This window comes from Nakaseomyces glabratus, chromosome E, assembly GCF_010111755.1.
Source record: "Nakaseomyces glabratus chromosome E, complete sequence".
NCBI classification, from domain to species: Eukaryota; Fungi; Ascomycota; class Saccharomycetes; order Saccharomycetales; family Saccharomycetaceae; genus Nakaseomyces; species Nakaseomyces glabratus.
Genome location: NC_088955.1, coordinates 318,184 through 341,673, shown reverse-complemented (window position 1 = coordinate 341,673; position 23,490 = coordinate 318,184). Strand labels below are relative to the sequence as shown.

At 37.5% G+C, this 23,490-nt stretch overlaps 9 protein-coding genes and 2 non-coding genes across 11 annotated transcripts; 7 read left to right on the top strand and 4 right to left on the bottom strand.

Annotated features, from left to right (window-relative positions):
* Window positions 1-476: 476 nt before the first annotated feature.
* On the top strand, window positions 477-5,171 carry GVI51_E03223 (Ras family guanine nucleotide exchange factor CDC25; the record flags this gene model as incomplete). The annotated part of the gene is made up of 1 exon (XM_445838.1): window positions 477-5,171. One exon carries the CDS (start codon window positions 477-479, stop codon window positions 5,169-5,171), a length of 4,695 nt encoding a protein of 1,564 aa, XP_445838.1.
* A 507-nt stretch (window positions 5,172-5,678) lies between these two features.
* On the top strand, window positions 5,679-8,282 carry IMH1 (Imh1p; the record flags this gene model as incomplete). The annotated part of the gene is made up of 1 exon (XM_445837.1): window positions 5,679-8,282. One exon carries the CDS (start codon window positions 5,679-5,681, stop codon window positions 8,280-8,282), a length of 2,604 nt encoding a protein of 867 aa, XP_445837.1.
* A 43-nt stretch (window positions 8,283-8,325) lies between these two features.
* Window positions 8,326-8,796, bottom strand: GVI51_E03179 (uncharacterized protein; the record flags this gene model as incomplete). The annotated part of the gene is made up of 1 exon (XM_445836.1): window positions 8,326-8,796. One exon carries the CDS (start codon window positions 8,794-8,796, stop codon window positions 8,326-8,328), a length of 471 nt encoding a protein of 156 aa, XP_445836.1.
* A 74-nt stretch (window positions 8,797-8,870) lies between these two features.
* On the bottom strand, window positions 8,871-9,224 carry GVI51_E03157 (uncharacterized protein; the record flags this gene model as incomplete). Its single annotated transcript, XM_445835.1, has 1 exon — window positions 8,871-9,224. One exon carries the CDS (start codon window positions 9,222-9,224, stop codon window positions 8,871-8,873), a length of 354 nt encoding a protein of 117 aa, XP_445835.1.
* Window positions 9,225-9,854: 630 nt separating this feature from the next.
* Window positions 9,855-9,952, top strand: tF(GAA)2. Its single transcript has 2 exons — window positions 9,855-9,891; window positions 9,917-9,952. It is a non-coding gene; the product is annotated as a tRNA-Phe (tRNA).
* A 1,352-nt stretch (window positions 9,953-11,304) lies between these two features.
* On the top strand, window positions 11,305-11,544 carry DPA10 (Dpa10p; the record flags this gene model as incomplete). Its single annotated transcript, XM_065626610.1, has 1 exon — window positions 11,305-11,544. One exon carries the CDS (start codon window positions 11,305-11,307, stop codon window positions 11,542-11,544), a length of 240 nt encoding a protein of 79 aa, XP_065482682.1.
* Window positions 11,545-12,277: 733 nt separating this feature from the next.
* On the top strand, window positions 12,278-16,885 carry BPT1 (ATP-binding cassette bilirubin transporter BPT1; the record flags this gene model as incomplete). The annotated part of the gene is made up of 1 exon (XM_445834.1): window positions 12,278-16,885. One exon carries the CDS (start codon window positions 12,278-12,280, stop codon window positions 16,883-16,885), a length of 4,608 nt encoding a protein of 1,535 aa, XP_445834.1.
* A 247-nt stretch (window positions 16,886-17,132) lies between these two features.
* Window positions 17,133-17,204, top strand: tR(UCU)4. The gene has a single exon. It is a non-coding gene; the product is annotated as a tRNA-Arg (tRNA).
* A 155-nt stretch (window positions 17,205-17,359) lies between these two features.
* GTR2 (Gtr2p) lies at window positions 17,360-18,379 on the bottom strand (the record flags this gene model as incomplete). Its single annotated transcript, XM_445833.1, has 1 exon — window positions 17,360-18,379. The coding sequence occupies one exon, from the start codon at window positions 18,377-18,379 to the stop codon at window positions 17,360-17,362; it is 1,020 nt and encodes a 339-aa protein (XP_445833.1).
* An 822-nt stretch (window positions 18,380-19,201) lies between these two features.
* On the bottom strand, window positions 19,202-21,292 carry TIF4631 (translation initiation factor eIF4G; the record flags this gene model as incomplete). The annotated part of the gene is made up of 1 exon (XM_445832.1): window positions 19,202-21,292. One exon carries the CDS (start codon window positions 21,290-21,292, stop codon window positions 19,202-19,204), a length of 2,091 nt encoding a protein of 696 aa, XP_445832.1.
* Window positions 21,293-22,025: 733 nt separating this feature from the next.
* RTS3 (Rts3p) lies at window positions 22,026-22,490 on the top strand (the record flags this gene model as incomplete). The annotated part of the gene is made up of 1 exon (XM_445831.1): window positions 22,026-22,490. The coding sequence occupies one exon, from the start codon at window positions 22,026-22,028 to the stop codon at window positions 22,488-22,490; it is 465 nt and encodes a 154-aa protein (XP_445831.1).
* Window positions 22,491-23,490: the final 1,000 nt, after the last annotated feature.

Below are 23,490 nucleotides of genomic sequence, written 5' to 3'. Positions count from 1 at the left end.
CTTCAGCATGTTTATTCACAGCAGGTCCTCCGACATTAGTATAGACCGACAGCTAAACACAATATCACCGCATATGTAATCTTGAAACAGTTTCTAATACCCAGCTATAGCTTCCAATAGCTTCCAACAGTAGGCAGGCTATTGACCCTTCATGTGGTGTATAGGTCACAAGATGTATCATATATAACGTTGTGTGGTGATATCGCTGATAACGGAACCCCTTCCCGTTTCTTTGCCAAATGGAAGTTCGGGCGAAGAGCTCCGCCAGATGCAGGTATAGGCTAGAAAAGAGCTGACGCCGATGGTAGTTGTGGTCGTGTTGCAGTTTGGCAGAGGGCACACGACATCAGCGGATCAGTCAGTAGATATTTTGCTTATAAGAGCAACTTGGAGTTGAGCAGACGGAGGGAATTACCAAGAAGAAACATAGTAGAGTTGAGATAGGATAGAAGGGCAAGATAGAAATAAGTTGCGTGATGTCCAGTGAGTCATTGGCGCAGGATGGGCACGAGCTGACCACTGTGTATCCTATGGATGTGGTTGTGGTGCAGTTTGAGTTCAATGCTGGCAACAAGAAGGAGAAGTACCTGAGCATGCAGCCTGGCGACACGGTGTATGTGCTTGCGAAGGACCAGTCTGGGTGGTGGGACGGTCTTATTATAGATGAGAAGAGTGACAAGGCTGTCCGTGGGTGGTTCCCGCAGAACTACACGAAACCGTTGCGGGATCACCACAGACTCTTTGGGAAGCGATCAAGCTCGCGCAGCTCGCGTAGAAGCAGTTTCAACAGCACGTCCAGGCCGAGCGTGGCGATGAACGTGATCGGTGGCAACGCGGGTACTGGAGATGGGGGAAGTATAGGTGCTTATCTCAACGTGGTAAACTCGAGAAACAGTATGAGCAGACGTGGTTCGTCGCACTTGGCACAGTCCTCTACTTCCCCTATGTTGATGACTTCTACTAGTGGGTCTCTGGAGAGGACAAATTCCATGCCTCATAATGCGCTATCGCCTAGAATGAAAGGCCAGGATAATGCGCGCTCATCTTCGGTGATTTCACACAAGCCAAATTTGAGCACGTCCTCCTCCAGATCGATGTCAAGTGTGGAAGTCAGAAACCAGCGAGAGGCATCTAAGAGTTCAGAGACAACCGCAGACAAACATGAGGAGATTAAAGTTTTATCCCTAGAAGAAATAGAGATGGTCATTAATAGTTTACACTCAGATATTACCCCTACATGGGTTCCGATACCTTTAGTGACAACTAGTGGAGTAGAAGGCAAGACTAATGATAAGTTGGTCTACTATAATAAAGATTTAGATTTATACTGTTCTGAGCTGCCATTGATCTCTAACTTGAATTTTGAATCAGAACTTGAGGCTAATCGTGATACCAAATTTCCAACACATGATCACTTAGTGAGTTTACAACCAAAATATCTAAAGACAATAACAGCCCCAAGTCCTAGAACGACACCTAGTTCTGATATACCAGCAGATATAGATGATGCTGCCTCTACAAATAAATCTGAAAAGGATACTAACGATCATGGGAATACAGATAATACTGAGGCAAAAAAATATGAAAAGGTTGAGAAGAACGAGAAGAATGAAGAAACAGACGGGCATAAAAAACAACACAGTTCACATGTGAAGCAGCCTGTCATGTCAAGAAGTGATTGGTTTTATCAGTTATCCAAGGATATTACGACTTGGTCAGAATTGCATGATTTAACGGCATATTATGCCAAACTGGCACACAGAATGTTTCTGTCGGACAACAAATATAACTTCATGAAATTTTTTGATTTGACTTCTAATTATATTACATTTATGGTATTAGCATGCAGGCTTATTCAAAATCAAGAAAAATTAAGAAATCTTCCCAAGGATATAAAGAAAGTATTCAAGCATATGATCACTTCTTTGGGTAAAATAAATATCAACTCGAGATTATTTTTCGATGCATCCCTCCGCAAGAAATATCAATTCACTGGTGTGGAATCTTTGGCAAATAACACTCAGAATCAAAATATCGATAATAATGATGATGCTGCTGCTGCAGGGAAAGCCCGTGAGGATATATTTGAGAATAGCCCAAATGCAGGAGACAGCCCACTTGCTGGTAAGAGAAATGTAAGTACGAGCACGACAGATACATTAATTCCGTACCACAAAAATAGCTTAACTACAGAAGAAGATAGCGGAAATAACAGTGATCTGATTTCACCTTCTTATATTGATGCAAATCAGTTTTATGCTCATAGTTTATCCAACTATCAAAGGAACTCAGTCACGGCAAGTACCCCACGAACATCAATTCAAAGTACTGGTATAAACTCTTCGGCAGCCACACCAACAGCAAAGGAAAATATACCAAAATCATTAACAAAAACTATTTATGACATAATTGACACCGAGTTCAATAGACTGTTCAAGCATATTCAATACCTTCATCATATCCTACAAATGTCGGTAATTAATGGTGATGATGCCTTACCACAGCTATTACCAAGATTCTTGAAGTCATCTTTTAATGGAGGATCGTGGAATAATCCTTTTTCTAGCTTTATTTCTAGTGACTCGACTATTAATCAAAAGAATAGCTCACATTCAAGTACTAGGAATAGCAACAATGATATTTTGTCGAGATCGCATAATTCTTCATTATCGGCAATCCAAGGAAAGTTAGGTGATTCGTTTGCTTCAGCTGCTGGCAGCTCAGGTTTTGTAAATGATAACCCATTAATGCATAGTAGTTCAGCCGGTAATTTACCTCCTTTGGCATCAGCACCCTCCTTCGTTAATAGTTCAAAGGGAAATCCCGCTAGACACTTTTTGAGAAATAGACCATCCAAGAGACGGTCAAGATATCCGTTAAATAATGAGACATTGGCGACAATGAATAGAATCTCTTCTCAGATATATGATAGACTAAACAGCCTAAACGGTGAGCACTTGAATATCATGAATCAGCCAAAGACGAGGATGAGAAACCTTGAAATTAATTCTAGTATTTATGAACAAGTGAATCAAAATAATTTAATGCTGGAAATTCTTGAGAATTTAGATTTAACCATTTTCATAAATCTGAAAAGATTAATAAAGGCTCCACCCTCAACTTTAGATCCAGAAAGCCAAGAGTTTTTGATTCACGCTATGTCTTCAATATCTTCAGTATTGATAGAGTTTTTTGATATTAAGCAGGCATTTCATGATATTGTTATGCGTTTAATTATGACCTCCCAGCAAACTACATTAGATGATCCATATTCTTTTGCATCAATGAGATCAAATTTGATTGTTGGATACTATGAACCCATGAAACGAACTAATACTATTGGAATGAAAAGCTTCAATCAAAGAAAGACTGATAAACATGCTGCAGAATTGTATAAATCATTAGTTAGTCAAGATGTTGAGTTTAATGACCTGAACTTCTTGAATAACTCTGATGATTTCATAGATGCGTGTGAAAAATATGTTGAGATTGCAAACCTATCTTGTATCGTTGTCGAGCAACTAACAGAAGAGCGTGAGAATTTATTGAATTATGCTGCGAGAATGATGAAGAATAGATTGACTACCGAACTTTTAAAGGGTGAACAAGAACGCTGGTTTGATATTTATTCTGAGAATAACTCTGACGATGAGGATGAATTACCCCGTGAAAACGAGGCAGGTGAAGAAAATGAAGCACAAAAAGAAGTATCAGGACAAGTAACTGAATTACCATGGTTTCTGTTGCCGGAATACGAAGATGATTTGATCTACGATACCAAAGGTAAAATTCGTGGTGGAACAAAGGTTGCACTTATCGAACACCTAACGTGTCATAGTATTATCGATGCAAGTTTCAATGTTACATTGCTAATGACCTTCAGAAGTTTTATGACTACAAGGGAATTCTTTTATGCATTGATTTATAGATACAACCTATACCCGCCTGAAGGTTTGAGTTTTGATGAGTATAATATCTGGATAGAAAGAAAGCTGAATCCTGTGAAATGTAGAGTTGTGAATATTATGAAAACCTTTTTGACTCAGTACTGGACGCCCAAATATAATGAATCAGGCGTAGGTGTTATTGTTAGCTTTGCCAAGATGGCCATATCAGAGAAAATACCTGGTTCCGACATACTACTATCAAAAATTAATGAAAACATTTTTGGGAATGATGCTCAAACACCATTGGAAGGTGAGAATCCTTTGAATTCCCTTCAATCTGTTGGCCTGCCAACCAAGAATAATGTTGAACAAACTGCTGTTAAATTGCATAGCTCAATGAAATCCTCTGACTTATTGGATATTGATCCGTATTTATATGCAGCACAACTGACTCTAATTGAACATGACTTGTATCTGAGAATAACTATGTTTGAATGTTTAGACAGAGCTTGGGGAAATAAGTACTGTGATATGGGCGGCTCACCTAACATTACAAGATTTATTGCGAATGCCAATAGTTTGACCAATTATGTTTCTTTCACAATTGTCAAACATGCTGATGTTCAGAAAAGAGCTAAATTAATTCAATATTTCATTACAGTTGCTCAGCATTGTAAAGAGTTGAACAATTTTTCATCAATGACCGCTATCGTTTCAGCCTTATATTCTTCGCCTATTTATAGGTTGAAGCAAACATGGAATTTAGTACCAACCGAAACAAAAGAAGTGTTAGATAACTTAAACAGTTTGATGGACTCGAAGAGAAATTTTATCAAATATAGGGAATTACTGAGATCGGTTAAGGATGTCGCTTGTGTTCCATTTTTTGGTGTCTATCTATCAGATTTAACATTCACATTCGCAGGTAATAGTGATTATCTTGATGGAAAAACAGATATAATTAATTTCGGAAAGCGGTCGAAAATTGCAAATATTATTGAGGGCATTTTGACTTTCAAGAAATTCCATTACAAGCTAAAGAGGCTAGATGATGTGCAAACTGGAATTGAAGAGGGATTAGAAGGCGTTCCTCATATAGAGAAGCAATACCAACTATCTCTGCAGATTGAACCTCGTCCGGAAACCACAAAAACTGGTAATACCAGCGGACACCACTCCCATGATAGACTTAACAAAAGTAGTAATCCAGAATACGCAGAGGAAAAACCACAACCTTTCATAAACTTTAGGCGAAAGAAACAAACCTCTAAATTCTTTGGATAATTGCTAGTTATCTATTCATCAATATATATAGACATTTCTTTCCTCTTTCTTTCAGAAGCTAGTCTTCTGGTTTTGAAATGATTATTACAATACAGCTATGTCTTCGATTTAGATTTTTACATAGACCGATACACAAGTAATGGTTTTTGATGTTTTTATTGTGTTTTTAATATTATGTTTTGGCTGATGTAGGTCAGAGTGGATAGAATGCAGACAATGATCGAGCCGGGCCATGTTAAACTACCACTGTGCATATTTCCCTGGCTACTATTACATTTAACTAAGGTATAGTGCTGTACGACGTGAAGGTGTAGAAGTGTCAAAGGTGGGGCGCAATGGTTCACTGAGCCTTTAACGTGTATTGCCATCGTGAAACTACTGTAGTAGTAGTAAGTAAGCAATAAGGTCAGTTAAACTAATAACTAGACCAATTACGTGTCAGGTCTTAGGTTTAATCATATAGTAATCTCGAATTGATACATGTATAGCTAGATCAGAAGCTATAAGATGTTCAAGCAACTATCCCAACTTGGGAAGAATTTGACTGATGAGCTGGCCAAAGGTTTGACTGATGACCTAGGGAATGGAAGCCAGACCGATTTAACTGCTGTTCCTGATGACAATAGTGGTTTGCCGCGCGAAGTACAGTTAAAGCTTCGAAAATTCGAAAAATATGAACAAAAATATCCCTTACTTTTACAAGCTTATAAGACTGAAAAGTCTAAGAGTGAGAAAATAGAAGCATTAGAGAAAATATTAGCTGAAAATACACCTGTAGGGAACTTGGATGATGCTGTTGAAAGTTTGCCTACATTCTTTAAGAATTTGAATGATAAGAACAGCATGCTAAATGAAGAGATTAAAAGATTGACTATGGAGCAAAAGAAAACGGATAACGATGAGCAGAATGATGCGAATGAAGCAAAGATTAGAGAATTGGAAGAACAACTTGAAACTCAAAATAGAAATTCTAAAGAAAACTCCAATAAACTTGTTGAAAAAGTAAAGTTATTGGAAGAGGAAGCCCAGGCAATGAAACTTGAAAATGATAAACTAACAAAATCAACTGAAACTCAGTTGGCAGACAAGCAGAAGTTAATTGATCAACTAAAAGGTCAGATACAAGAGCTCGAGGATAAGAGTCGTGAGGCATTTGAAAATAGTAACGATGTCACTGGTGAAACTGAATCTTTAAAAAGTACAATCGATGAGAAGCAGAAAGAGATTGATAGTTTAAAAGCTCAGATTTTAGAGATTAGTACAAAATCTCAAAATACATCACTAATTAGCACTACAACAGCGTCTACTGGTAAAGGAAAAAAGAAAAAGAACAAAAAGAGCAAAGGTGGGGTAAATAATGCATCATTGCCAGCGCCAATTGAAACTGCTAATTTATCTGTTGACATGGATGGATTACAAAATGAGTTGAAGGATATAAAAATGAAATGTGAAGAATGGAAGGCTAGGTATGAGGAGCTACAATCCAGTAGCAAGTCTACAGTAGAGATTGAAACAAAGAACTCGGCATTAGAAGAAGAATTGGTAAAAGTAAGAGATTCACTAAAGCAAAAGAACATTGAAATAGAAGAAGTCAGGGATATGTTGAGAGAAGTTGGAAATGATCTTGTCGATGCAAGAGATCAAATCAAGAATGCTAATAGTAATGCTGGAAAGGAGGTAGAAGAAGTTAAAAAAGAACTAGATAATCTAAGAAGTAAGAATGCTACTATGATAGAGACCTATGAAAAAACACAATTAGAACTAAAGGCCAAAATTGCCTCATTGAATGGTGAAATATCAGAAATGAAACTAAACCAAACTACAATATTGAAAGAGAAAGAAATAGCATCGAAGGACGCAATTGAAAAATTAAGTGACGAGAATAAAACTTTGAAGGCCCAGTTAAAAGATATAAATGCAATTAAACTAACTCTAACTCAAAGAGAAAAAACTATTGGATATTTAGAAGAGCAGGTTAAGCAGTATAATGAGAAAAATGCTGTTGTTCAAGCTACCATTGAAAAACTTGAAAAGGAGTTAAAGTCCAAAGAATCTCAGCTTACAACAATTCAAAATGAAAATGAATCACTGAAAAAGGAAGCCAAAACTAATGTGGTATCTTTGGAAAACTACCTCAAAGAGAATGGTAAATTATCCGAAAGACTCTCAATTCTTCAAGAAAAATATGATACAGCACAGAATCTGAAATCAAATTCAAATGAACAAGTTGATTCTATTAAGAGACAGTGCAATGAATTAAATGTTAAACTAAAAGAATCAAATAAGCGTATTATGTCACTTGAGGACGAATTGAATGAATATATGAATACTTTACAGGAGAAATCCCGAGAATGTGATACAATGAGAAGGTTGATCTCCGATCAGCAGAATGAGGAGAGTTCAGGTCGTCAAGAAATTGAGAACAAGCTTGCCTTGTTAACAGATGAGAGGAATAAAATGGAATCTGAACTAGCATTGCAAACCTCAAGAAAGAATAGGGAAATTCAAAATTGGAAGAACATGAATGATGATTTGAAATCCCAACTCAATCAATTACAATTTCGCGAGAAGCAATTGTTGTCTCAAATTGAAGATTTGAATAATATAAGTCAAACATTAAAGAGGTCAACCAACAATGATGAAGATGAATCTGGAGAGTTGAAAAAAGTTGCTGGGAATTTAAAGGAGGCATTACAAAAGGCAGACAAGAGGATCAGCGAACTTCAAGAATCCAACGAACAGCTTATGAAATTAAATTCAGATGCTAACAAAAAGTATGAAAGACTCTCGAATAATTATAGAACTTTATCTTCTCAATTAAGCACATTACGAGAAAAAAGTAGCATCGATCGTTTGTCAAGACCCTCTAATGAATCTATCAGAAGTCGTTCTAATTCTGAGGTTTCTGTGACAAGTAATAGCTCAGCAAAAATAAGTCCAAGAGCTTCTGAGGCACAACCCGATGTTAATGAGAAAATTGCATACATAAAGAATGTTTTGCTGGGTTTCTTAGAGCACAAAGACCAAAGAGCGCAATTACTTCCAGTTATTGCTATGCTGCTTCAACTAGATAACAACGATGAAAAGAGATTATTGATGAACATCAAGTAAGCATCCAGCAATACAGTATCACTTATATTTTTGGACACAGCCATCAATATTGCTTATCTAATGGTAACTTGATAGTTGACAGTTGGGAATGTGCGGGTAAACAAGTATCTACTTTCATTTGGTTGCTTCCAATTATGTCATTTATTTGCAGTGCCACCTTAACGTTCTTCTCAGCTGTATCATGTTCTAGAATTATCCCTTCAGTATACTTCTTTTTCCATTCACGCACGTTTTTAAGAATGTCTTCTTCTGTGATTTGATTTTTACTTAATTTCCAATCAAATGTGTCGAAGTTCCATACAATAGGTGTCAGATTTAAACGTGCTGCAACAGCTCTGACTCTATTATCAAGACCACCATATGGAGGCCGAAAGTACTTTGGTATTACACCGGCTGTTGCGTTCATTATCCAAATTGACCATTGTAACTGTGCGGCTATTTGTCTATTCGATAATGATGGTAGATGCTTGTGCGACCAAGTATGAGTTCCAATAAAATGGCCCTCATTAACCATCCTTTTGAAAATATCTGGATAGGTGGCAATGTTTAGTCCGATAGTGAAAAAGTTGGCTTTACCTTTAAAGTTATCTAGTAATTGGTTAGTATATATTGAAGGTCCATCATCAAATGTTTGTGTAAAAGTTGAGCAGGTGTAAATATCTGTCTTAGAGCAACAACCATCGCAATCAAATGAGCAATTTTTGGTGGACTATAACCCCATCGAGTGCGGCACCTTTCATGATTGTATCTTGAGTTTTCCGGAATGTTATCCAACTTGATATTAGGAATGAACGGTGGATCCAAGCCGGGCCATTTCTTCAAGCCTGTTATATCTGTCAACCATTGTGGAAATGGAGTTGACACACTGTAAGCAATATTGGCGATTACATAATGTAGCAGTAATAGGTATATAGTCAGTATTTGTAACATTTGTATGGTCATTGAGCTGTTCTTTTGTATTGTAAATTAATAAGGGCTGAAGAATGTTTAATAAACAATGCCATTTTTTGCAAGATATATTTGTATAATACAGGATTGATCTTAAGTAGAAATAATTTGAAATTACATGGCATACAATGAGAGAGTGTTATTTACTATTTGATCGACGTTTTGACACAAAATAATCTCGCCAATCCAGTATTTCTGTATGGTCGGCCTAACATGACAAAAACATTAAATCAGTTAGTTAAAGTATAGATAAATACACATCTTAAAACACAATGAACTTCAATAGCACATTCTTTCCAATCGGTTTGAATACTCTTATTAAGTGAGGAAATATTTGATCAAACTAGATGAGATCTACAATTTTTTCGTTATCATTGCAAGATACATGCAATTTCCCACATGAAATGATATATAGAACTTTTAGCTTCAACAATGAACAGAAACTCAAGAAACCTGTATAGACAAGGTAATAAAACCCAGATAAATAAACGGAAACGATTGCCATAAGAATTTTGATTTTTATCCGGGTTTAAATTACATAAGCGCCTATTTGTAAATCAACCAAATTACTGAAAATATTAATATAGTATTCCAGACTTGTATTCCGTACATCAAAGTTAATAAGCGGTTTTAGCTCAGTTGGGAGAGCGCCAGACTGAAGATTCGAAAACTTCGGTCAACAAGTTATCTGGAGGTCCTGTGTTCGATCCACAGAAATCGCAATTTATTTTTTTTTATTTCATTTTTTTTTTGGCTGCACTGATTTCAGTCCTCAATTTACTCTCTCACTTAAAAGCCCTACACAGAATCATCACAAGAGACGTACCTTATTAGCGTGAATGTACATGATAAGAAAAAATGTAGTTGTGCCATCACACCTCGGGAGAAAGTGTCGTAGAAGGCTCTATTTACAGCTTTTCCATTGACCCGCATCCCTATTGCTTGTTCTTGGTTCCGTTCTTTGCCACACCAAATAACGTAAATAAACATGAGTGAGGCTGATCTGACCCTATCACCCTTTTTATGCTATAAAACACCAGATTCCACGTTTGAGGATAGCCATCCGGTGTGAGACCGTGAAGCACAATAGTGGGTTCCCAGAACAGCATTGGTGACCTCTGAGCGAAAAGGATATGGAACGCAGATTTCTATTTAAACTTCTTTCTCTTTCATTTTTGTTAATGTGGCATGACGTTATCAGTGATAATAATTGCAATTGCTTTCCGGACTAAAGGAAGCATCGATCCATCTCATTCTTTTTGGGCCTTTTTAGTACTTTTCTCAGATCAATTTTGAGTCTGCCGGCCATTTTGTCAAAAAGGGAATCTTGGTAGAATGATATCGAGTTCTCCCATTAATCCGAGTTCTCTAAAAAATCGTCCAACAACTTCAACTACTCTTGAAGCTTTAGGCTTTCTCCTAGATTGTAGTTTCTGTTAATTCTTCCCCTTGGTACTAGAGCAGACCACGACCAAGAACTGCCCCCCCCCCCCCCCCCATGTGTTATGCTCCCATATATGCTCCCATATGCCATGCGTAGATATTCATGTTGTTTCAAGGGTTTGATACATTGCCACCGGGAATTTGGATCCGGAGCATGCTGATCAAGATAAGTACTGTAAAGATGCGGTGTAACAAACGATGCGTAGTTGTTTGAACCTTGATTTGACTCATCTTCCATTTCAAACGTGGGCTTTTCTCCTTCATCATTAAGGTAAACTGCAATAGTTGCTTTGTTTGAACAAATGGCTGAACATCACACATACACAGGATGATGAAATTAACACCGGCCTGATGGGCTGCCAATTGAGTTGGCTTATTCTCCCATTGTCCCTAGAACATTATCTAATTCCCTTGTAATAGGCAACTTGTACCCACATCCATCAAACCCGGATTAAGGGAACACACGCTATATGTTGCTTTGTGTTTTGAAGCAATAGTTCTCAAAGAAAAAAAATAAGTATATAAACAGCTTGAAATATATGAGAGTTGGTGTTTTCGGTCTGTTCTTCAAGTTCAAGACATCAACATACAACACTATCCCACAACAAATAACATATATTAAATTTAAACAATGCTAAGAACTATTGCCTGCAGAAGACTATCTACCTACTGCTCCATACGGGAGATGTACAAAGCTTCTGCCACCATTGGTAACTCTGCTGCTATCAACACTTCCCAATCAAACAAGGAAGTTAACAACATATATACACAGAAACAAGTGTCTTCTCAAAGAGACAAAGTTTCTAAGCCGCTGATCATCTGCACAGACAACGAAGATGTGGAAACCGTGCAGGAACACATCAAGTTGTAAAACTATCTAGCAAAGAATGACTTCCCTAACATTCTATGATTTCTATGACAGATACATCAAAAAAATACAAAAACATGCATTGTCCTTTTACTAATAGTTTTCCCAATCCCATTTTACTTCATAATATATTATATCATAACACCGCTATTGAAATTATTTTTTTTTGTTTTGTTGGCAAGAAAGGCTAAAGCTATGATCTACTGGGTAGATCTTTTTTTCGGGCCTTTTTTATACACTTCACCTTTTCAGACTCCGGTAGTTCTTAAGGATACTTGGTTTTTAAACTTTCCAATTATATAGCAGTATTGTACAGCAACTGTACATCACTTCTTCACTCTTTTCTTTTTATTTCCTATTTAAGATATACAATTAATAAAAAAAAGTATTATACTCTTCCGAATCGGGTAAATCCAATTTAGGCACCGGTGTCCCCCACACGCACAAATAATTAAATTACTTTACGATGCCAATTAATAAAAAAAAATGAATTTAGAATAAATTAGTGTTCCCACAGTTTTTCTAGGGTTCAACATTTATTCATCACTGAAACCCTAATCCTCCCTTTAAACAGCGAAATTTGAAAAAAAAAAATGAAATATAATGAAAAATTAGAGATTAGCTGGGGATTTCAATACTTTACACTACTTGTAAAAGAGCACCGAGGACACTGACAATTCCTAAGCTTCAACCTAAGAAGTTAATAATAGCATCTACACATGTATATACACTACTAATGCATCCCTACGTTGACAATCACACGAATGTCATAAACCCGAATCTCATCGGGTTGATCATAGTTTTAGGACACCTGCTATTCTGCATTCAAGGCATTGGCCAACTGATATGGCTTCTAAGATATCGACACCACCACAGAGATAGATGTATATCAATAAGAACTAGGGAGCTATCTGCACGCAACTGGTTCTTCATCACATTGTATGTGGTTCTATCGTTGTCGCTGACAGTTCTCCATTTATTGCTAGGCAAAGGAACTATTGAATTATACCATGATAATCCTTGGGTTACATGGGCTTTTTCGGTACAATTGTTATATGCATTAATCATACTTTTGCCCTCTTTCATTATCGAGTCCTTTACCTTGAATTATGCCATGGCTAATCAGATCATGTACTCAATATTTCTAGCAATCGTATTTTTGTTTCAATTATCGACAAATACAGAAGAATACTCAATGATATCACCATTCTCGATAAACAATAAGTTTTTGACTATACTGTTTGCATTACACGTCGTCTTGGCAGTATCATTGACAACTCTGTACAAACCTGTTAAGAAATTGACAACACTCTACAATGACAACGAGTGGTTCAAAGATTTCAACTTCCTGGTCAACATTACCTTTGTCTGGCTGAACCCATTACTCACAGAGACGCACAAACTGAATTACATAAAAAACCCTGAGAAATTACCCTTGCCACCAATAAACCTTGACATAAGATACTTTACAAAGGAGTTAACCGCTAATTGGGAAACACAGAAATGGTCCGGTAGAAACTCTCTGATGGGCGCACTTTGGAAAACATTTGGCACTACAGTGCTAATCTCTATATCATATGAAACCACAAGAGATTTATTAACTATAATGCAACCACTATTACTTAGAAGCTTTATAAAGTCCTTCAATAAAGGGGACTACCAAGAGTACCCGCCTCTGCACTCGTTCTTAATCTCAATGGCAATATTTGCAATTGATATCTTGTCTATCTTCTTGACAAACCAATTCTATATTATCATCTTCGAGGCTGGCCTGGGTATAAGGGGATCTCTCGCCGCTATGATATACCAGAAGTCCCTTAGGTTATCCTTAGCCTCCCGTAACGAAAGTCAGATTGGTGATATACTAAATATGGCATCGGTAGATGTCCTGAGAATTCAAAAATTTTTTGAAGATGCACAGACTATCATCGGTTCACCAATCCAGATTCTAGTGGTATTATTTTCATTATACTTCCTTTTAGATAAGGCAATTTATGCAGGATTATCAGTAATGGCTGTAATGATCCCTTTAAACACTTTACTATCCAGAAAATTGAAAGTTTTGTCAAAAACTCAAATGAAATTCAAGGATTCACGCATTAAAACGGTTAGTGAAATCTTGAGTTCTATCAAATCAATCAAACTATATGCATGGGAAGAGCCTATGCTAAAGAGATTATTTCATATAAGAAATGATTTAGAGCTAATGAACTTAAAAAAGATTGGTATCATGAGTAACTTTATTTCCTTTGCATGGAATGCAGTGCCATTGGCCATCACATGTGCAACTTTTTTTACATTTGCCGTTATATCAAAGACGCCGCTATCACCAGAAATTGTTTTCCCTGCTTTGTCACTATTTAATATTTTGAACAGTGCCATCTATTCTATCCCATCAATGATAAGTAGAATAATTGAAACAGGTGTATCAATTTCGAGAGTAAAGAAATTCTTGCTGTTAGAAGAACTTGATAATTCTTTTATTGAAAGGTCAGTAACTCCTGAGGACGATACAACACCGGTATTGAAGATCAATAACGCAACTTTTCTTTGGAGATCGAAGGAGAACTTGCACAAGGATGACAAAAACGGTGAAAATGATGTTGAAGCAAGAATAGAATCATCTCAGATAGCTTTGAAGTCGATTGATAACTTTGAAGTTCCCAAATCGTCACTTATTTGTGTTGTAGGTAGAGTAGGAGCTGGTAAATCTACCATATTAAAGTGTATTTTAGGACAACTGCCTTGCATTTCAGGCAATAACGACCATCTTTCTCCACAATTCCAAATAAATGCCACTACAGTAGCTTATTGCCCTCAAGAGGCATGGATAATGAATGCAAGTGTTAAAGATAATATCTTGTTTGGCCATAAATATGACGAGGCGTTTTATAAAGCCACCATAAAAGCCTGTCAACTATTACCTGATATCAAAGTTCTACCTGATGGTGATGAAACTATGGTTGGTGAGAAGGGTATAGTACTATCTGGTGGTCAAAAAACTCGATTATCACTTGCAAGAGCTGTATATTCCAGGGCTGACTTATACTTGTTGGATGATATATTATCTGCTGTCGACACAGAGGTATGTAAGACTATAATAAAGGAAGTATTGGATGAAAAAACTGGGCTGTTAAAAGATAAGTCCATCGTGTTAGCAACAAATACGATTTCTGTGTTAAAGCACTCTACCAAAATCTATTTACTAGAAAATAAATCCATCGCACAGGAAGGAAACTATGATGATATAATGAACAACCAGCAAGACAGTAAACTAAAAAACATTCTGCATGAGTTTGATTTAGAGAAACCTGATACTCCTGCCGTCCAGGAAGGAACAGATCCCACAAGTGCTATCAACCTTCTACTAGAAGATGCTCTCTCTGGTGATGATGATGAAGAAGAGGATAATGAGCAATTGGACATACAGCAAATATCTACTAGAAGGGCGTCATTGGTTTCTCTGAAGCCCATTCAGCATCTGTCTAATTACGATCCAAAAAAGAAAACTTCACAACAAGATGAGAAGTCAGAAAGAGGAAGAGTTAAAAATAGTGTATATGTGTCCTATATGAAAGCCTGCGGATATTTAGGCATATCGTTCTTTTTCTTATTCCTTACCTTAACTAGATGCTTTGATTTATTGCAAAGCTTTTGGTTGAAACATTGGTCTGAGTCTAACCAAAAGGCGAATGGTAATTATAACTTATTGTGGTTTTTAGGTGTTTATGCGGCAATTGGATTAGGAGGAGCATTTTGTAATAATATGAGAAGTTTAACAATGTTGCTTTATGGCTCTTTAAGAGGTTCTAGAAAGTTGCATAATAAAATGGCAAAAACCATAATGAGAAGCCCAATGTCTTTTTTCGAAACTACACCAACAGGGAGAATTATAAACAGGTTCTCATCTGATATGGATTCTGTTGATACAACATTACAAAATGTATTCTCACTCTTTTTCAGATCTATCTTGGATTATATCATAACTGTTATCTTAGTGACCTTTAACATGCCATTATTTTTTTTATTGAACGCTGGTCTCCTGGTCATTTACTTATATTACCAAAGTTTTTACATTGTGCTTTCTAGAGAATTAAAAAGGTTAACGAGCATATCATATTCGCCTATAATGTCATTGATGGGAGAAAGTTTGTCAGGCCATTTTACAATATCTGCTTATGAACAAATAAGGAGATTTTCGCATCTGAATTATGAAAGAATTCAATTCAGTATCAACTGTTTCTTCAATTACAGATCTTCTAATAGATGGCTTTCTGTCAGGTTGCAATCGATAGGTGCCTTAATTGTATTGAGTACTGGACTATTAGCCCTAAGCAGTTTAGGTACAGATCACCAACTTTCATCTGGACTAGTGGGTTTGTTGATGAGTTATGCTCTCCAAGTAACGTCGTCACTCATTTGGATCATTAGGTCTTCAGTTTTGATAGAGACAAATATTGTTTCTGTAGAACGTATCGTCGAATATTGTGATATCAGTCCAGAAGCACCTGAAGTGAAAGAAGAGCATCGACTTGATGATAATTGGCCAAACCAAGGTCAAATAGAATTTAAGAACTATTCAACATCATATCGAGAAAATTTAGATCCTGTTCTAAAGCATATCAATCTAGTTATTTCTCCAGGAGAAAAGATTGGTGTCGTTGGCAGAACAGGTGCAGGAAAATCAACTTTGTCTATGGCACTTTTCAGGCTACTAGAACCGACTGCTGGTACGATATCAATCGATAACATAGATATTACTAGTATCGGTTTACGTGATTTGAGAAGCCATATTGCAATCATTCCTCAAGATGCACAAGCATTTGAGGGTACCATAAGATCTAATTTAGATCCTTTTGAAAAGTTTTCCGATGACGACTTGTGGCATGCCATCGAGCTATCTCACCTGAAATTTCACCTAGAAACAATAGCAAAAGAGATAAATGATGATTCTGAATACTCTGATAGGTCAAGGTTGGAATCTCCATTGGATATACCTGTAAGAGAGGCTGGAAGTAATTTATCTGTTGGCCAAAAACAGTTACTCTGTTTGGCTAGAGCTCTATTGAATAAGTCTAAAATACTGGTATTGGATGAAGCAACCGCTTCTGTTGATGTAGAAACCGATAAAATTATTCAAGAAACGATAAGAAAAGAATTTGCAGACAGGACTATTTTGACAATTGCTCATCGGCTTGATACTGTTTTTGATAGTGATAGAATCATTGTTCTCGATGGAGGTGAGGTAAAAGAGTTTGACAAACCAGAGACGCTACTTGAACAAAAGGACTCCATTTTCTATAAGTTATGTGACAATGGAGGCTATTTAAAGAACAGAACATAGCACTCAATATTCTATTTTAATAAATTGTTTATATTCCAAAACTTTATTACGGCTTATCTATTGAATTAGTCGACACCACGATTGAACGGACTAAGAGTTTGCATAATGCCTAGTTCATCCATGTAGATTTATCACTTACAGTCCATTTGAAAGGATGACATTACAATGTAGTTTAATCTAACACATTTTCTGAAAAGACAGATGATAATACTACATTCTTGAAAGAATCTTTTCTATAAAGTAATAAGCTCGCGTGGCGTAATGGCAACGCGTCTGACTTCTAATCAGAAGATTATGGGTTCGACCCCCATCGTGAGTGCTTTTTTTTGATAATCATACAAAGATGATGGAGATGATCATCATTATACGCCAATATTTTATCACCTCCTTACTAGATACATATCACTCTCCATATATTTGCCGTTTATTCTAACTAAATTTACATGCATGTCATTAAATCCCATTTTATATAGCTTAAGCGTTATCTCCATTATCGATTGCTGCTACCTTGGCTGCATCTGTGGTTGAATTAGCCCATATTTTTTCCAGCCCTTTCTTGAATACGTCAATATTGTAGTCGACCACTGTTAGGCAATTTTCAGTATCAGTATCGTTAGGCCTTATTAAAGCCACTAATGCCAATCCTCTTATCATCTGTCTCAGATAAATAACAACACCGTTTGCAAGTTGCGAGACATTCTTTAGCTCTCTCTTCTTTGGCTGTTCATTACCATCACTTATCAGATTCTGGGTAGCTTTGTACAAATCAAAGAGATCAATAGTTACATCAACAAATTCAGCACATACTTCATATGTTTGTATATCTACCGGGTTAGAATCTGTGGAAACATATATCTTTGAATTAATATCAAATAGGAAAGCCTTTTCGATTTTTGAGTGTTGAATCAAGTTGTCCAACATATTTTCCAAGAATGATAACTCGGGAATCAACTTCTGTACAATCCTCGAAAATGCTTCATAGATTGAATGGTCAAAAATAGAAGTCAAGTAAAATGAAACTTGAACACCATCCAGGCCCAATTCTAGTAATTCCTCTCCTGTTCTTTGCATGATATCTCTCTGAGCATCCACTTTAAAATCCTCACTTAACCCATCAACCTTATGTATAAGCACCTCTATATTAATCGAAGGGTTGACCTTGTAAGCATATTCTATAATCATAGCTAAGTTCGTAACGGCATTCATGTACTCATCTTGTGAGTCTATAACATACACGAGAGCACCGACACTCTTAAATAATTCTGCAGAGTCATAATTTGGTTCAAAGTAGTTCAATTGTCCCGGCAGTTCCATGACTGCCAGGTCAATCAGTGTCGAGAAGTGCTCCATTGTAGGGTTGGAAGTAGACTCTAGATACAGGGTATCTAATGGTTGCATATTGTGGAATACCACTTTGCAAATGGATGATTTACCACATCTCCTCAACCCCATTAGGAGTACCATCGCCTTAGAGTCTGTATTTTCAAGACTCATTTTCTGTGTGGCTTCTAATTGATACTAAAATCTCAAACGTTCTTATAATAGTTGCTTCAACTTTACAGTACCCCAAGGATCAAGTATAATGCTGCCTTTATTGCCATCCCATTATAGGTTTGCTGGAAGTCGTGAAATTTACTTCGGTTACCTATTTTAATTGATTTTTTCAACCGAAAAAGGATGTATCCGTCATATGAAGTATGATAATCGTAGTAGTATGACATATTTTATAGGATTTTTATTCTAGTTTAAAAATATAGTAAATAGAAAGCTATAATAAAAGAAAAGATATTAGTTAAGAAGAACACATCTCTTGAGTGTGCTAGATTTTCTGAGAGGTATTTTTGGACTGAGTGTGAAATAGCTTATTAACTTACCATTGATATGCATAAAGGATAGTATGAAATAAAAATAATAATCATTGGTAAAAAAATAAAAGGACAAGACGCAAATTATGTTATGAATAGCTTCAGAGGTAATAAAAAGGAACAAACATGAAAATATTACTATTAGAATTTGGATAGAAAAAAATACAACATGCTTAAATTAATTTTCTTTCATGCTGAAAATATAGGCATAAATAGAAAACTATCTATTATCGCCCCTAATAACATTCGGTTTATAACAGTTGGGTTGAAATAGATCTTGATTGAGAAATAAATGATAAAAAATACAACAAATGCATGCAAAAAATAAAAATAAAATTTGAAGAATCTTTTTCTTTCCTCTTTGATTGGATAGTTTAAACAGGCGCCGTGATTTAAAGAAGGAAAAAAATAAATGCCATTTTTTATAAAAAAATATGTTTCATTTAGGGAATTATTCCTCATCATCATTCATCAGAGCACTGAACATATTCGTTGATGCCGAGTGCTTGATTGGAGCTTCTTCCTTTTGTAGAGGGTTTCTTGCGGTTTGAGCATTAGTGTATCTTCCAGAGGCTGATCTGGTAGTAATAAAGCTATCCTTTGATATGTTAGTACTACTACGAGAGGAGAATTCTCTCTTGGAATTCCTCAAACCTCTATCTCTGTTACTACCTTGTCTGGATGGGAAATCTCTGTCTCTTCCACCAGAACGTCTGGAGTTGTTTCTTGATCCCATGTTACTGCTGTTCATGGCCTTTAGTTGACGTGCCTTTTCGTCTTCTTCATGAATTTGCTTGATAGTCTTAGGTCCTTGGTCGTTCTTGTCATTATTCCAGTTCTTCTCTTCTCTCAATTCCTTCAAATCGATCAACTTAAACTTGATTCTACTTGAGATCTTTCCGGCGTCGATAACATTTTGAATCAATTCGAATAGAGTATCTAGAAGATCGGAACCTAGCAAGACATTTTCACCGATTGCAAAGCTATCAGTTTCGAATTGTTGACCGACAGTGTTTAGTAACTCAACAACAGATTCTAAAACTTCATTAGATGGAGAGCCAGTTAAATCCTTCATTAACCTACGGAAACACTCAAACATCATTTTAACTGTTAGAAGATGCAAGTTGTATAGGAAACCAATGAAACGGACCAAACCAAGACCTCTTCTCTTGGCTGCAACAGCTTGGTAGTATTCATCAGACATCATTTCAGGTTCCATTGGGGAGTCATCCTCATTTGTAGGTAGTTTATCAGACCAACCCTTAGAGAATTCAGTGTGACATCTAGCAACTAGATATAAAAGAACTAGCTTAGGACCAGACTTACCCTCGTTGTTTTCATCGGCAATATCCTCGTTAAGATCTTTTACTAACTTACCACAAAGTTGTGCGTACATGGTAGACCAATGTGGTTCATCACATGCTTTTAGGAAAATCTGTTCAATGACAATTTGTAGGGTTTCACCGTTCTTTTCCCATTGTGATTGATTGGCAATTTCAATAATTTCAGTAGAAATTGGTTCGAACTTCTCTAAAGTCAACTTGTTCAACAAAGACTTCATCTTTCTTTCGACGTCTTCCTTTTCTAATAGAACAGTCTTACCATCTGGGGCATATCTAACAGTAGGCTCGCCATCTTCGGTAGTAGCCTTTTTGAGTCTGGATTTTGGAACCCATCTGTTGGCACTTGGCACCAATGGGGCCACTGGTTCAGCTGGTGGTTTTTGATCTTGCTTCTCAGAGTTTTCATCGCCCTTTCTGAAAGAGTCTCTGGCGCCTCTTCTGCTATCCCTGTCCCTGTCACCTCTTCTGGATGATCTCTTGGAGTTACGGGTACTTCTTCTAGAGCCGTTACGAGAAGAGTTTGGCAAAAGAGCTGGATCTCTAAGGGATCTGGTACTGTTATTTCTTCTGTTGCCACTAGATGGTGGAATAACAATCTTGGATAAGACACTGGCTTTAAATTGCTCATCAACCTGGAAGTTAATCTTGGTCTTGAATTGCAGCAAGAAAGTAGGGCCATATGTGTACTTCATAGTCTCCTTCTTATATCTAGGGTCTGGTTTCTCCAAACCGGCTGGATATTCCATTGTGTATGGGTCCTCAATGCCCTCAGCCTTGTGCACGTTCTCTAGAAACACAGAGATAGAATTCTCTGGCGCAACAACAGCTTCTTCGGTCTTCTCCTCTGGAGCTGCCTCCTCCTTGGCATCTACCTCCACTTCAGCGTTGGATTCAGAATCATCAACCTTTTCTTCCACATCGGCCTCAATGGCATCGACATCTGCTTCAGCGTGAGCTTCCTTTTGGGCTGCAGCTTCAGCTTCGGCCTGAGCCTTGGCTTCAGCAGCCTTAGCCTCTTCAGCAGCCCTCACCTCAGCTTCGGCAGCCTCCTGCTTTTTCTTCTCCTCTTCCTCTGCAGCGCGCTTGGCGTCTTCCTCGGCCTTCTGTTTGGCAAGCTTCGCTTGCTCCAACGCAGCCTTACGCATCCTCACCTGCTCAATAAATGTCTTCCTCACCTGCTCAGCACTATCCTCACTCATGTTGTCAATGTGTTCGCTGGTCTACTCCGGCCACTTATCCTGATCCACCAATGACACCACCGCTTCTTATATACTTTGCAATCCCCCTCCACCATAGAACTCGATGGGCATCGCAAATTTTTTTTTTTTCACAAAAATTTTTCACTCGCTATTTACGTTTACAAGTCATGTGAGTTTGGTATTCATGCCAGCTAACTCCGCGGCATTAATTGCTGATCTCCGCGGTGAATACATGTACCTATATAAGTTGAAAGAAACTTTATTGCTATACTTACAGTCTATCATTAGGGCTGTTGTGCCGTACCAGTAATGTGGCCAGTACCAGAACAGTGGTGAGGTTGTTGGATCATGGCAAGTCAAAGCCAGGCTGTACTTGATGCTGCATTGTAATGGTAAAGGATGATTACATTGGTGAGCTTGCAATTGTATGTGTGTGTGATTCTTTGGGTGTGCAGGTGATGGGAAATGTTGGCAATGCAATGGGCCTGCAATGCCAAATATGCAGTAGTGGTTGAGAGCTCAACTGTTGTGGAAGTTGTGTGCAACGATGACACACGTTTGTGTGAAGAGTGCGATGAGATGACGCAAAATGGGGAAATCCAATGTGGCTTGACTGTATAAAAGACAGTGGGAAACAATGGTCGGGTGGAGAATCTTCCCCTATGGGGGCGGAATGTGTCATTAAAAAGAGCATAGACGACAACAAAGAACACAATTCGCCAAGTTTTCAGCAATGCAAGACGTACCTGTTAAGGCCAGGAGGCTGTCCCGAGAGCAGATCATCAATGAGATGGAGAAAGAGCAAGATGCCATTGTGGTGAAACTTTTGAAGGAGATTGAGACCTTGAAGCTCGAGAACACACGGCTGAGGCAGCGGCTAGCCATGTTTGCAGAAGACGCCCAGAACAATAACCACAGCACACAGGCAGCTCGCAGAAGAGCGGGCTCTGTGACGTCCACGACATACTCAAACTCTGCCATATTAACCGACGATGAAGAAGACGAAGACCACAACGGCCACAGACGAGACTCGTTTCTAAGAGTGCCAGTCTCCCCTACACACTCAAGACAGGCAAGCATGTCCTCGTCCGCATCTTCATCTTCAAACAGGAGACCATCCTTGGTGGTCAAAGAACAAAGACAATTGGAACTGCTAGAATTCAGGAAGAGAAACGCCTCACTATCTAAGAAGAAATAGACGTCCCCGCTGCTAGTTCGGCATATACATTAACGGTTCCAAAGTAAACATAAATATTTGTTACGACTATTTTTCTCTATATCAATGCTGTATACTACAAAAAAGTACCTTATTTATACAATCGAAGCTATAACCTAATAGATTTCCAATATGAATGGATATGCAAAGTGAAATGTGATCCCTTGTAGCAGTCAATAGTGGTATACACCTATACACCTCTCAAGCGCACAGGCTTTCTGCTTCCCAGTTTCACACTAAGATGGTGCGCTGGCACGATAGTGGGGAAGGGCGGAAAGGCGAAAAGGGAGGGTCTACGCTATCTGTTAGACGATATACTGCTCTCTTACGAGATTTCACTGGGGGGGAACAAGAAGAGATGTGGTATATCTGTTTCTACGTAGCGTTCTGTGGGAAATAGCTTTCCGAGATATTGTTCTTCCCTTTTTCATGTGTCCCACCCCCATTATAACACCGATGATTACCCGATCAGGACTATTAATACCCCAACATCTAATTTAATGGTATTGGATGAGAGTTTTAAATTAGCCTCCGACCCTGATATGGAAATAGAGTTATATTAACATGGATTACATACTAGACGCTTGCTCGAGAAATAATTGATTATGTAATAGTGTTCTACGCTTTTTGATTTTATTACTTGGCGTTCCAACTCGCAGTTTGTGTGCCGCGCCAAAACTACCCACACAGAACACTGCTCAGCTGGTATAAAAAAGATAACATGCTCAGGTTCAAGCAATGTATTGACTATAATTTACTTATATAAAATACCATTGATCAACAGCCAAACATAAAGATGGTGTGTGTGTGGGGGACCATGCCTAGTCCAGTTTTCACATTTAATATATCACATGACTTTAAGTATAGTGTTACATTTGTTTCTTTCTTTTTTTTCCAATTTGGCTGAAAATTTTTTTTTCACAAATTTTCTGCAGAAAGAATTTTTTCTTGCGATGAGCATCTCATCGCATCCCAATTTCAT